The sequence below is a fragment of the Pogona vitticeps genome, chromosome 5, assembly GCF_051106095.1.
Source record: "Pogona vitticeps strain Pit_001003342236 chromosome 5, PviZW2.1, whole genome shotgun sequence".
Classification (NCBI taxonomy): Eukaryota; Metazoa; Chordata; class Lepidosauria; order Squamata; family Agamidae; genus Pogona; species Pogona vitticeps.
Genome location: NC_135787.1, coordinates 90,368,659 through 90,383,472, shown reverse-complemented (window position 1 = coordinate 90,383,472; position 14,814 = coordinate 90,368,659). Strand labels below are relative to the sequence as shown.

Below are 14,814 nucleotides of genomic sequence, written 5' to 3'. Positions count from 1 at the left end.
CGGTATATAAGTCCAAAAAAAAAAAAAAAAAAAAAAAGAACTTTGGAGCCCAGATAGTTTTTTTCATCCATCCTACCAGTGCTCGGAAGAGAAATTGAAAGAGAAAGGAAGATCCTCTGGGTGAATGACAGGCTACGAAGGGGGTGTTGACGAGAGGGATTTAATTTTGGGGACCACAGGCTAAGCTTCTTGCAAGAAGGACTGCTAGCAAGAGATGGCTTGCATCTAACAAGGACTGGGAAGAATGTATTTGCCCATGGCATGAAGAACTTCATCAGGGAGGCTTTAAACTGAATTGGAAGGGGGAGGGAGACGCAAGCACAAAGTTAAGGGTAGATGAAGCTTTACAAACAATAAGAGGAATGGACCAAACTGATCAAAAGGGCAACAATAATACCATTAGCAATAATAATCACAATAAAAATCATAAAACATAATAATAATCATAATATTCATAACACTGTACAAAGACAAACAGGACACTAATCACACAACCTCTGTTGTCTGTATACGAATGCCAGGAGTATGGGAAACAAACAAGAAAAACCAGAAATTTTAATTCAGGAGGGTAAGTATGACTTGATAGGAATAACTGAAACTTGGTGGGATGACTCCCATGACTAGAATACAGCAATTGAGGGGTATAAAACTGATCAAAAAGAACAGAGAGAATAAAAAGGGAAGTGGAGTTGCATTATATGTCAAAAATGTGCATTCCTGCACAGAAATACAGGAGGAGGAGATTGGCTGTCCCACCAAGAGCATCTGGATCAATCTAGTTGGGGCAAAAAACAAAAGGAACTTGGTAGTTGGGAGTCTGCTACCAACCACTCAATCAAAGAGAGGAAGCAGGTGAAATTTTTGAAAAACAAATTGCAAGGTTTCTAAAGAGACATGACATAGAAGTGATGGGAGGTTTCAATTATCCAGATATAAGTTGGGAGGAAAATTCTGCTAAGTGTGGCCCTTTCAAGAAATTCCTGGCTTGTGTGGCTTATAATTTTCTCCTACAAAAAGTGGAGAAAGAAACTAGAAGATTTGCTATCCTTGACTTGATTCTGACCAACAGAGATGACTTGGTGGGGGAAGTGGCAGTAAGGGGAACTCTGGGTGAGAGTGACCATGTGCCCCATGATACCCTGATTAGCAATCTAACTAGCTGTGGGCTGGAGAGATCAAGTGTCAGGTGGATACATAATTGGCTACAGAATCATACTCAGAGGGTGATGAGTACTGGGTCCTTTTCTAACTGGGAGGAAGTGACAAGTGGGGTACCCCAAAGCTCAGTCCTGGGCCCAGTGCTCTTCAATAGTTTTATTAATGACTTGGGTGAGGGAGTGCAGGGAATGCTTGTCAAATTTGCAGATGATACAAAATTGGGTGGAATAACTAAAACCCTGGAAGATAGAAAGAAAATTTAAATTGACTTTGATAGGATGGAGCACTGGGCTGAAAGCAACAGAATTAAATTCAATGGGGATAGGTGCAAAATACTGCACCTCGGAAAAAGAAACCAACTGCACATACCTCGCTCAGCAAAACAACAAGCGAGAAGGATCTTGTTATTGTTGTAGATAAGTTAAATATGAGCCCACAGTGTGATGTGGCCACAAAAAGGGCAAATGCTTTTTTAGGCTGCATTAATAGAAGTATAATTTCCAAATCTTGTGAGGTGCTATTCCCCCTCCATTTGGCACTGCTTAGGCCTCACCTTGAGAATTGTGTCCAGCTCAAGGTGAGGCCTAACCAGAGGAGGGCAACAAGGATGATCAGGGGGCTGGAAACCAAGCCTTACAAGGAAAGGCTGAAAGAATTGGGCATGTTTAGCCTTGAGAAAAGAAGGCTGAGGGGTTATACTTTTCAAATATTTGAAAGGCTGTCATACAGAGGAGGGACAAGATCTGTTGTTGATCAACCCAAAGTGCAGGACATGCAAAAATGGGCTGAAGTTAAAGGAAGCCAGATTTCGGTTGAATATCAAGAAAAATCTCCTAACTGTTAGAGCAGTACAACAGTGGAACCAGTTATCTTGGGAGTTGGTGAGTGCTCCAACACTGGAGGCATTCAAGAAAAAAATTGGATAATTACCTGACTGATACGCTTTGATTGGATTCCTGTGTTGAGCAGGGGGTTGGACTTGATTGCCTTGTAGGCCCTTTCCAACGTCACTTTTCTATGATTCTATGATTTTCTATTATTCTAATTAAATTGGAATTTAAATGGCATCAAAAAGATGTAATAATAGTCATATGCTGTCGAGTCAATTCTGACTTACGATGATCCTTTTTAATCTTTTCCAGACAGAGAATACTCAACAAGTGTTTTACTTTTTGGGAGGAACCTGGGACTGTGCAATTTTCCCAGGGCCACAGAATCTGGCCCTGCAGGAGACACAGTGGGGAATCGAATTCCAGACCTGTGGCTCTGCTGCCAGACACATAATACAAAAAGCTATCCAGCCAGCTATTAAAAGGATAGAAAGTGCACACTTAGCATTGCGCTTGGAGTCACAGAAGGAGTTGCTAGTTAAGTGATCTGAGTGCCATGCCTCCAGAAGAGCTTTCTTTCCTACTCATTACTGCTATCTTTCTTTTATGTACTTGTGGAGAAACTAGTAAACTGGGCATTGGGCTCCTTGTGGAATGGTGTGTTTTTATATGGGGAGTCTGGGAGCAGCCATCAGAATTGTTCAGGGCAGGAAAGTATATGATGGATTACAGTTTCAGCAGCATATACAAGGGAAGGAGAAGTGAGTATTGGTTGCCCCTAAGCTGTCTCCAAAGTTAAATAGTTTGGATAGCTCTGAAAACAACCAATCAGCTGAAAGTGCTGCTCTGCTGCTAAATGCTAGCAGATTCCCAGTAAATGGGAAACAACAGCCATCTTGATACTGCATGAACATGTCACCGTGGCTTGTGTTGTAGTCTTGCTTTGATGAGCTTGAGAATATCAATCTCATTCAGCTTTATTTACCAGTATTTTCAGTGCAGCAGCAGGCAAGACCTGGGATGGTGCAGGGAGGTGGGCTTACAGTGTTCTGTCATGATTCCATCCCTCTTTCCAGATGTAGCATTCCCCAGTTCCCTGGGTTTGAATGTGTGTTTCTGAAAGTAGAGCCTGGGACAGAACAGGGATTATGTACTGCCCATTCTGCTGATATTGGCCCTGGTGTTGGATTCCCCTCAGCTTGTTGAGGGGGCCTTCAGTTTCCTTGCTGGATTCCCCTCAGCTTGTGCTGGGGACCTTCAGTTTCCATGCTGAAGCAGTTCTTTTAGAACTGGCTCAAGACTTCATGACTTCCATGTCAACCATGAGCCTGTCCTACATAATATTTGCCCCCAACCATGCTGCAGAGCACACTTTAGATCCAGTTTTCGGTGCTGGGGTAAATGTTGATGACCTGGGTGTGGAACAACTCTCTGTAGTTCCATTGTCATGGACAGATCATTATCTGGTGGGTTTTAGACTCACTGGAACTCAGAATCTTTACAGGGGTGGGGTACAGACTAAGATGGTTTGTCCCAGAAGGCTGATGGATCTAAATAGTTTCCTGACTGATTGTAGGAAGTTTTCTTACACCATTGGAAGGTGATTCTGTTGAAGCCCTCTTTGATTTCTGGAATGAGGAAATCAGAAGAGTCAGGATTGTTCCTAAATGTCTCCTCCCACAAAGTAGAGCCAGAAGAGGGATGTAGACTGCAGCGACAATAGTGGAAAACTTGGATTGAATCTGACCAAACATAAGCTATGGCCTATTGGAAGGCCTACTCCATTGCAGTGGTAGTGCCAAAGAAGTCATTTGTCTCTGCCACCTTTGTGATTGCACAAAGCTTTTTCCACTGGTCGAAGACCAATTATATCATGGCCCAAAGAAAGAGACTGCAGACCATACTGTATCTTGCTATGAAGACTTTGCACGACACTATGCAGGAAAAATTGCTTGGATCTGCTCTGACTTGGATGCTGTAGTTGATTCAGGTCCTGTGAATGTAACTATGGTCTCTCTTGTCCTGTGTTAAAGGACGTGTTTCGGTTTCTGCAGCCTGATGATGTGGACAGGACCCTTGGACAGTTGAAGACTGCCACATGTGTCTTTGCCCTTCTTGGCTTATAAAAGTTGCCAGAAAAGGACTGGTTTGAGTGGGTAGGTGGTATATGCCTCCTTGTAGCAAGGAAAGTTCTCAGCACGCTTAAAGGAGGCAATAGTAAGACGCCTGTTTAAAAAGCCTTCTTTGAATAATTACCAACCAGTCTCTTAAAATTCCATTGTTTAGCAGGTGCTGAAGTGGGTTGTGGTTTCTCATATTCAGGTATTCCTAGATGAGATAGATTATTTAGACTGATTTCAGTCTGGTTTCAGACCTGGTTATGGGATAGAGACTGCTTTGGTTGCCGTGGTGGATGACCTACACTGGGAACTGGACAAGGAGACTGTGATGTCCAAGTATCCCTAAGGAGAGTATGGAGTTTGGACAGGGAGTCACTTTGGGCACAAATCTATCTCTTTTTACTGAGGTAAGTCCTCAAGCCTCAGCAGAGCAGAGCATTTGTACCATTTACAAGCCTGACCATTAAAGAACACATCACTTTACTCAGTACTTTGAAAGTACTTAAACATGGGCTTTGTGATTCCTCAGAACTCACAACAGCTCAGTAAGGTAGGACTTCTCTATAGTAGCTAGTTAGTGACCTTTTCCATTCCACTGGATTTTGTCTAACCCTTCTGATCCAAGAGACTAGACCTTAATTGAGATTTTATAATTATTTTTATTAAGAAAATAAAGATTCATAGAAACAGCTTGTTTGCAAAAGCAGTAGCATTAAACATGTCCAAATATTACAATAGCTAAATACAGCTGTTATTTCTCATTAAAAATAAGAAATAGTAAGAGCTAAGTTATGGTGGGCTATTCCCACCCCTTACCATTCTACATTCTCTACATAACACAATCCATCAGGAATTCCTTCTAGCTTGGCATAAGCTAAGAGAAGCTCCCTAACATGTCCTCTCCTCCATCATTTCTACATTTCTAACACCTCCCTCTTCTTGACACTTCATAGCTGTAAACCAATTAGCTTCAAAGAGGCATAACACAACTCTCCACCTATAATTCTCATGAAGATGCAGGTGCGTTATATTCTCCCAATTAGGATGGTATGCTTGCTTAGGCTTCACACTGGACCTCCTTCATCCGTTATCTGAATTCATGCTGTACCAAGCTCAACAGAAAAAAAAAATTCTGTACCTTCAAATTATTTCACACAGAACCTAACTGACTCCATTTTCCTCAGACTACAAATCACACTCTCCTTCAATATCATCACAGGGAATATGTCCCAGTTGGTTCTGCTGGATCTTTCAATGGCTTTCAATATAATCTACTATGGTATCCTTCTGGCTGTCTCTTGGGGATGGGACTTGGAGGCATTGTTTTACAATGGACCATGTCAAGGACCATGTCTCTCCCCCCCCCCCAATTAGGAGATCATTGGGAGAGACCTTTCTTTTGGTCCCACTGCCCTCTCAAGGGCATTTGATGGAGACACATTTCTGTTTCTGCTCCTGAGACTCCCATATAATTCCTTTTGTCATCAGGGGAGCTGTGGAATGGAAGGCGGAAAGTCTTTAATTCTGGAAAACCACCAACACCAGAATGACTATATCAGCAGTAGGAATTTTTGGTAATTAAAGACTTCCTCCTGTCATCCCATTGCCCCTAGAAATATTGAATTTCTGAAAAATTGCCACCAAGTGGGTGCCTGCCAGAGGAGATGGGGCTGGGAAGCCTGTGGAACAGCTGTGTTGTTGGAGGGCCAGACTGATGGTTTGTATGCATCTCTAACCAAAATTAATAAAATTGAATACCAAATCTTCAATGAAATACAGTCCCCTCAGGGCTTGAATTGTTAGGTAAAAGCTCTGCTTTTCTCTAGCTCTGTTTAAACGTCCAGTGAGGGAAGTAAGTTGTTCAAGGTATTAGCAGCATTAGATTTCAGCTACTGAATTTACAGTGAACAGTTTAGTATCCAGTTATTTTCCAGGTTTTATTATTTGTCTTATTGTGTGTGTGTGTGTGTTTATTAGAAAATTACTGTTTTTGGAAAATTATTATTTTGAGTGAACAAATGTGGTAAATTAATGTTCTATATCTGAAGTATCCTAATTTGATCATTGTATATGTAAGGATGAAGGTACACACTCATGCTTTTAAACAAAGAGACATGAAAGCACAGGCCACCAGTTTTAGTGCACCTAAATTCTTTAGGTTGAGGTATTGTTGAGGTTGAGGGGAATTTTTTGTCTCTGGAACATGCAGTATTTCTTTATAAGGAAAATACAACCTAGCCTCTTTGTGGGAGAGTTCATTAATTAATTCTTTATTTATTTATTTATTTATTAGATTTTTACCCCGCTCCTCTAGACAATGTCTACTCATCATTTAGACAGCATGCATTTTAGCCAATCAGTATAGGGATTGATAGAGTGTCTTAACTGGAAGAGAAAATTCCTTCACAAAGAACTGAGCATATTCAGAGTCTGTAGTTGGCAAACAGTTCACCGTGGCAGTGGTTAAAACGCTGTACTGCAGCTAAAACTGTGCTCACGACCTGGGGTTCAAATCCCAGGTAGCCGACTCAAGGCTGACTCAGCCTTCCATCCTTCCGAGGTCGGTAAAATGAGTACCCAGCTTGCTGGGGGGGCAATGTGTAGCCTGTATAATTAAAATTGTAAACCGCCCGGAGAGTGCTTGTAGCGCTATGGGGCGGTATATAAGTCCAATAAATAAATAAATAAATAAATAAATAAATAAATAAATAAATAAATAAATAAATAAATAAATAAATAAATAAATAAATAAATAAATAAATAAATAAACTATAAAGCAAATTGCATTCATACATCCAAATGAACAAATAGTTTCCCATGGAAATAAAATTTCTCATGTACAGTACATATATACGTACGTATTGTCAGCGATCAGCTCCCCAAGAGGATGCTTGATCGGTCGGACAGAGAGTAATCAGGTGATTGTACACCCTAAAATGTGCTGAGAGAGTCCCATAGCTCAGCTAGGCGTGTTCAACTCTCCATCTTACAAGTCTGCCCTAATGAGAACACCCTTGTACCTTTGGATATTACTGATAGAAAACCATGTGGGCTTTGTAGTCATTAGACATACTATACACCACAGGCAGGACTCATTAAGTATGCAGTGTCGAGGCATGTACCATCAGATGACCTAAGATAAGTTTACTGTTCAGGAAACCAGTTGATGTTTATAATCATTATTTTATTAAAGAAAAAGTAAGTTCCTTAAAGTAAAAGTCAAGTTATGCAAAAGCAAGCAAATAAACATTATGATGATTAATCACAAAACTGTAGTGAAGTAAAGAAAACATGAAAAATATATAAGTGTCCAAAAACATTAAAATAATTCAAAAAGTCAAGAAAAAGAATAAAAACAGTTCCAATAAGGTAATCCATCAGGAAAAACAAAATAATCCAAACAGGCAAGAAAAAGTCCAGAGTCCTTCATTATCCTGTAAATGAAAAATTCTGTTCAAAAGGAAAATCCTGTAAAAGAAAATATCCCATTGTCCTGGTAATAATCCACTAGAATAGTCCATAGGAGTAGTCCATAGAAATAGTCCATGAAAGGAGTCAAGAATATTCCCTGTGTGTGTGTATGAGTAATCCATGTGAGTAGGCCATGAGTGACCTAAGAGTAATTAATGACTTAAAGGTTGGTCCTGAAAGACATTAGAGTGAGTCACGAGTGACATTGTCCATAGGTAAAAGTTCCTTTTTCAAGAGTAACTGGCAAATCCTTATCTGCTCCTTCCCACAATGTCATCCAATCACAATCCGTCGTTAGGCAAACAGTCCTGCGGTACCACCTGACCTTCCTTCTCACGGCTAACAGATGTTATTTGGGTTTCTGTGGTTTTGCCCCAAGTCACAACAATACCCATCTATCTTATCACAATGTTTCTTCTCATGCTTTCAGAAAAGCACTTTCCCAGCTCTCACTAGCAAACACCCTGTCAGCATAGCAAAGATCCTTTATACAGAGAAACAAGATGGAACCTCTCTTGCACATTTCTTAATTACAAAACCCATGTTCAATACAAGATTTTAATCACATATTCCATCTCATCACACGTATGTATATACATACATAGATACATACATATGTGTGTGTATGTCTCTCCCTCTGTGTGTACATACATGTATAAGACTGATTTTCAAACAGAAATATTTAAGACAATCATAAGTTACTTCACCAAATTTCCAAAATCTAGCTACTTTCTATCATATGCCTTTGTTTATTCTTTAAAATTTAGCAAACTCATGGGTATGATCTGTCTCTGTGTTTACATAGTTGATAACACATTTTTTAAAAAAATTGGTACACAGTAGGCAATGCCATAGAATTCAGTTGAGCTCTTCCATGCACCCTGGTTCATGAAACAAAAGGATGTGTTCAATGGGAATGGAAAATTCTTGCCTGGAGTATTGTGTGCTTGCTATGTTTATCTCTGTATTGAGGTGTCTGCACCTTCGCTGAAGTGAGATGCTATGGTGGGGCATATTTGTCCATTGTGTTCTTAGATTGCATTACTGATGCTAGACCATTGTCCCCAACCTTGGGCCTCCAGAAGTTCTTGGACTACAACTCCCAGAAGCCTTCACCACCAACTCTGCTGGCCAGGATTTCTGGGAGTTGAAGTCCAAGAACATCTGGAGGCCCAAGGTTGGGGATCACTGTGCTAGACTACAGGCATATGTATCATAGACACACGTTATCTTGTAGCATTGCTGTAACTTTGTGGATGTATATTTCCTTAGTTCATTGGGATTTTATTTTCTGAAGTTTGTTGAGATATTCTTACAATTATTTTATTGTTTTTTGTTTGCAGGGGAAGCAGTGGTTTGGGGATGATGGCCGAATTTTAGCTCTGCCCAATCCAATGAAGCAATCCATTACCAGGCCTCTAATATTTCCAACTGAGGAAAGTAAAAAAACAGATCTATTAACATTTTATAAGAAGGTGAGTTTGTTGCAACATCTTACTAGATTCTTGTGTTAGATGGTTTCAAATTGCTTCAGACTCCTTAATTAAATGTCTTCTAGAAGGTGCTCTTATTAGCAACCCTGCTCAAGTCTTGCAAGTTGAAGACAGTGGCTTCCTTTACTGAGTCAATCAGTTGCATACTAGATCTTTTCCTACTGCCTTTTGCCTTTTTTAAGCATTGTTGTCTTTTCCATTGAGTCTTGTCTTCTCATGGTATGTCCAAAATCTATCTAAAGCTTTATTTCAGTTATTTTAGCTTTTGGTGAAATTTCAGTCTTGAATTAAACTGTAATGCACTTATTTCTCTCTCTTGTGGTCCATGATAACCCTCCAATACTATATTTTGAATATGTTTTTTCCCCTGTTACCTTTCTTCGAATGCTTAAATTTCAGGGATACATTATAACTGTGTGTAGTAACAGTTTAAATGAGGTTGGACTTGGTTTTGAGGGACACATTCTTATGCTTAAAATATTTCCATGCTATATATACTGCATTCCATTTACCTGCCCTCTTCCATTTTGCTTGTAAGATATTTCAATGTTATTTTTAATATATTCCACTTACCTCCCCTCCACCCTTTTCCTAATGAGGAGAATTTGGGAAAAGACAGGGTGCCTAAGTTAGGGTTCACATTCAGATCCCAGAGGCTGCATTTCGATCTCTCCATTTCTGACTGTTACCTCTCTCTCAGGCACTTTGTATTTTCCCTCAATTATTTTTGCAAGGGAAAGGAAGGAGGGGAGAGGAGTGGGATCTCTGGATTAAAAAAATCCTATTTGAATAATCTCTACATAATAAAACTGTTGGCTTATGTCTGTTGTGTAAGCCAGGAAGAAGTGTAGTAATGAGCACTTGCAAATTAGTTTAGTCATGGTGGTTGGGATCTTCTGAGAGTTGTAGTCTAAAAAGGTGCTTTTGCAAAAATATTTTAATAATTTTTACTTGGCACGCTTTCCACAATCCCCCTGCCAGTAAAGTAGCATGGGAAACATACAAGACCTTGAAGGAGGATTCATAGAGACAGTCTGCTGGTCCACCATCAATGTTCTGATGGAATGTTCCAACCTTGCAATGGAATGTCTGTCTCTGTGTATCTGTTTCTCTTCTTGTACATGCTGCTTTTCTCTCACCCATTTACTTAACCATGTCATTAACTCTACAGTAGACTTTGAAAATATTTTGGCAAGGAGGAACTATAGTTGTATTACAGATTCTCTTTGTTCTGCCCCCCTCCAATATACTTTTCTGGGCAGATAGAAGTGCAAGTAGCTCTTAGTGTTGGGTGGTCTTAGGAAAGAAAGGGAGTTAATGTTTTGAATGTGTGTGTATTATGTACATGAACCTCTGTTTCAAAAAGCCAGGAAGTTCAATCTTTGGCTTGTCCTCTTGAAGACAGTTTGAACAGGTGAAAATGAAATTCAATCTTTCAAAAAAAAAAAATCTCAGTTTTATATATGTGGGATATTTTGCTTCTGTATCCACAACTGAATGTGTGTGTATTGCGTATGTACATAAACCTATGTACAGGCCAAAGAAAGAAACATGATTTACTTACACTAGATGCCTCGTGCGAGTTATCTTTATCCAGAGTGCACAGTGGCATGTCTATATATCCTGCCTCTCCAAACTGTCAGTCAGATCCATCTTTGAGATTTTGTGGCTTATTGATCATGCATAGAATAAACATTTCAAGTGAAGGTTGTATTTAATGGAGGGATGGATATTGAAGTCTTAATATTGTTTTAGGCTATAAAAATGAGGCTTGCCAATCAGTACATTGTGGGATCTGAAGACCCTGAGGAACAATTTCAGCTGGATGTTGATATTTTGGGTTTAATATTCACTCATCATCCTTGCTTTAGCCGTGAGCATGTTTTAGCAGCTAAACTGGCTCAGTTGTTTGATCAGTATCTGACAAGAAAACAGAAAAATGTTACCAGACTTCTTACAGATAAGGTAAGAAGTTTTTGTTTGTTTATTTTTGTGTGTTTTGAGAAGCTTAAGAGACAAAGAGAAAGAGAAATCTCTATGGGAGTCTTACAAATGCTAAATATATTTCATATTTGGGAATGATAAATTTAGTCTTAAAGGGCAAATATATTTACTTTATGGGATAGAGTAAATAATACTTCTCTGCCTTAGGCAGTGTATGTTAACTATTGCTCAGCTATCAGTTTTATGTGAGCTTCTAACTATTGGCCCAAGTGTTAGGATGTCATAAACTTTTCATGAGTATTCTAACTGCTTCAGAATAGTGGTTATGAGACTTGGCTTTGAATGAGGAAGAAGAGAACATATGTTATCTAGACTCAATCAAGTTATTGTGGCTCAGGTTCAGGATCATCTCACTTATATCTATTAATTTAATGTTTTCCTTTTTTATTTTTAAGTTGCATGGTCTCAGAAATGCGGTACATAGCATTTTGGATACCAGTGAAAGAGACATTCTGAACCCATTAGCACAACAAAGCATAACTGAATATAAGCTTGAAATTAAGTAAGTAGAATAATTTGTTGTATCATTTATTTTGTGTGTGCACAGAAGTTACCTAGTTTGAATCTGAAATACTAGCACTTGTAAAGTAACTGGTTCAAGACTAAGGGTGCAAATCCTTGCTCATCTTGTTCTCTCCTAGATCTGTGATAAGGATAAGGTGTCTTGTTGCACTTTCATTAAGAGAAGAGATTTTCTTAGCAAAATAGTGCAAAATGCAATAATGCTTTAATGCAGGTAATCCAGCTGGCATAAAGGGATGGTAGTTTCTAGATTTTGTGTATGGTTTCTTTCTTTTTTGGAATGGCCTTTTAAGGATGAGAAGTATCAATGAAAGTATTTGGGTCTCCTTTAACCATCAGATGGTGCTTCTTCTCCATGTATGTGCTTTGTTTCTCTAAGGAAATAGTCACACATTTGTACAGTTTGTGGAAGTTATGGAGGCCTGTAAGATTAAAAAAAAAAACAGCTCTCTTCTGGAGGTAAGGAATCTCATACAAGTTGGGAATTCCTTGTTCTCAGGAAGTTGAGTCAACGTAAAATGATGACAATAAAGAATTTAACTCATATTTTTATATTCCTTGTTAAGATAAATGAAGTGGTAAAGATTGTTTTTCACTGGAATCTTAATAAAGGCATTATTTTGCAAAATGATATTAAGTATATGTGTTATAGGAGACTTAGAAAAAACAAGCAGATACCCAAAGATGCACCAAAGGAATTTTTTCCTTCGGGTTACATCCAGGGAGAGAGACCTTCAAAGAAATACCAATTTAAATTACCTCATGACCTTTTGAATATACTTTCTTTATATTTGCTTGGCATTTCTCTTGTTTCTCTGAACTGACCTTATACAGTCAGGACCAAAAATATTGGCACCCTTGCAATTCTGTCAGAAAATGCAACTGTTCTCTCAGAAAATTGCTGCAGTTGCAAATGTTGTGGTATTCACAGTTCATTTCTTTGGTTTGCATTGGAACAACACCCCTCCCCCGCAAAAAAAAAACCAGAGAAGAAAAGTCAAATCTGATACAATGCCACGCAGAAACCCAAAAATGCACTGGCCTAAATTATTGGTCGAAATTGTAAGAAATACCGTGTGTCCCGCAAAATAAGACAGGGTCTTATATTAATTTTTGCTACAAAAACACATTAGGGCTTATTTTCAGGGGATGTTTTATTTTTTCGTGTACAACAGTTTACATTTATTCAAATACAGTAATGTCATCTTCTTCTGGTTGCTGCAGAATGGTGGATGGTGGGGTGTCACTTAACTGGGGATTATTTGTGGGGTAGGGCTTAGATTACGAGCATCCAGAAAAATCATACTAGGTTAGGTCTTATTTTCAGGGAAACAGGGTAATTGCTTTTCAAGCATATGATGCTCCTTTAATTTGTATTTAGACACACTTGTCACAAGTAAGAGGTGTGGGGAGTGTAGTAATCATACTTGCAACCAGTAAAGATGGAGAAATGTTGATTCAACCTTTGTGTTGTGTGTGACACTGAGCATGGAGAAAAGAATGAAGTGTAAAGAGTTGTCTGTGGATTTGAGAGATGCAGAAAAACATTGACAGTCTCAAGGCTACAAGTCCATCTCCAGAGATCTTAATGTTCCTGTGTCCATTATGCGCAATATCATCAAGAGGTTTACAGCCCATGACACTGTAGCTAACCTCCCTGGACGTGGATGGAAGAGCAAAATTACTGAAAAATTACAATGAAGGATTGTTCAAATGGTGGATACAGAACCCAGATTAGCTTCCAAACAAATTCAAGCTGATCTGCAGACACAGGGTACAAGAGTGTCAGCTCTCACTATCCATCACCATCTGAATGAAAAAGGATGCCCAGGAGGACACCACTGCTGACACAGTATGCCAAAACTTTATGTGACAACACCAGAATCCTTCTGGGAGAACGTACTGTGGACAGATGAGACAAAAGTAGAGCTTGTTGATAAAGGATCATGGCACTTTTTACAGAAAAAGAAATGAAGCATTCCAAGAAAATTACACAGTCCCTACAGTCAAACATGATGGAAGTTCAAAGATGTTTTGGGTTGCTTTGCTGCTTCTGGCACTGGATGCCTCGACTGTGTGTGTTAGCGTAAACATGCTGTAATTCAGCAGGGCCTGGTGGTAAAGTGACTCACACAGACACAATCAGCCTTCAGCACCAGACGTGTATTTACAGCAGTATTTACAGATGTACAGACCAACAGCATGACGGCATGAACTTATCAAGAAGAGAAGGAATACATATTCTATACACAGTTCACATATATACACTTGTGCATCTGGCTGTGTCCAATCAGCACAGATGTTGCATCATCCCTGAGCCAGCCCTCCTGAGTCACTATGACTCAGCACTTTAACACACCTGAACATTGTGGTTGCTCATTAAGACATTTGTACTGCTCAGGCCTGTAAATTTTTACTTTGACACCCCTCCTAATTTACTCCTGAGCAGAACATATACCCATTTCTTTGGTTATTTCTTTATGTCTTTGTGCATTCAAAGGTTTAGTCATAATGTCTGCAATGTTTCTTTCTGTTTTGCAGTATTGTAATTCTATCAATTTTTCTTTTATTTCTTCTCTGACATTATGGTATTTGATATCTACATGTTTGCTTCTGTTTCGCATCTTCTCTGGTACGGCCATGTGAATGTAAGTAGTGTTATCCTCAAACACCTTTATTGCACGATTTACTTCAACCCTTAAGTCTTTGATCATTTGTTTATACCAGATGATTTCTGAACATATCTCTGACAAAGCTGAGAACTCAGCCTGAGCTGTCGATGTAGCGATGGAATTTTGTTTTCTAGATTTCCATCCTACTAACACATTAGCAAATCATACTGTGAACCCAGACATTGATTTTTCCATCGGTTTTTATTGTTTGCCCAATCACTGTCTACATATGCCATTAGTTTCAATTCTTTTGAGGGTTTTAAGACCAAATACCTGTCAAGTGTCCCCTTCAAGTACCTAAATACTCTTTTCACTCCTTGCCAGTGTTTTACTGTGGGCTTGGACACATGTCTGCTTAATATATTTACCGCTGCTGCAATGTCTGGCCTTGTCCAATTTGCCAAGTACATTAGACTTCCAATTGCAGACTGGTAGATCTCCTGATTTTCAGATTCCTCGCTTTCAGACTCTGATTTCTGAAAATCTGCAATCATAGGGGTCTCAACATTTTTAGACTCTCGCATGTTGTATTTTTCTAGCATTT

The 14,814-nt window shown here is 39.1% G+C and overlaps 1 protein-coding gene across 5 annotated transcripts in view; it reads left to right on the top strand.

The window, feature by feature from the left end:
• Positions 1-14,814, top strand: part of CC2D2A (coiled-coil and C2 domain containing 2A) — a 144,341-nt gene that overhangs the window by 18,493 nt on the left and 111,034 nt on the right. For 4 of the 5 annotated variants that reach the window (XM_020806583.3, XM_073001050.2, XM_073001051.2 and 1 more), the window contains 3 exons: positions 8,923-9,054; positions 10,828-11,037; positions 11,472-11,578. In XM_020806583.3, coding sequence (XP_020662242.2) covers positions 8,923-9,054; positions 10,828-11,037; positions 11,472-11,578 — 449 coding nt within the window. Of the gene's footprint in view, positions 1-4,021; positions 4,145-8,922; positions 9,055-10,827; positions 11,038-11,471; positions 11,579-14,814 lie in introns of those variants that run through there. The other variant, XM_078394070.1, reaches the window with a different exon arrangement.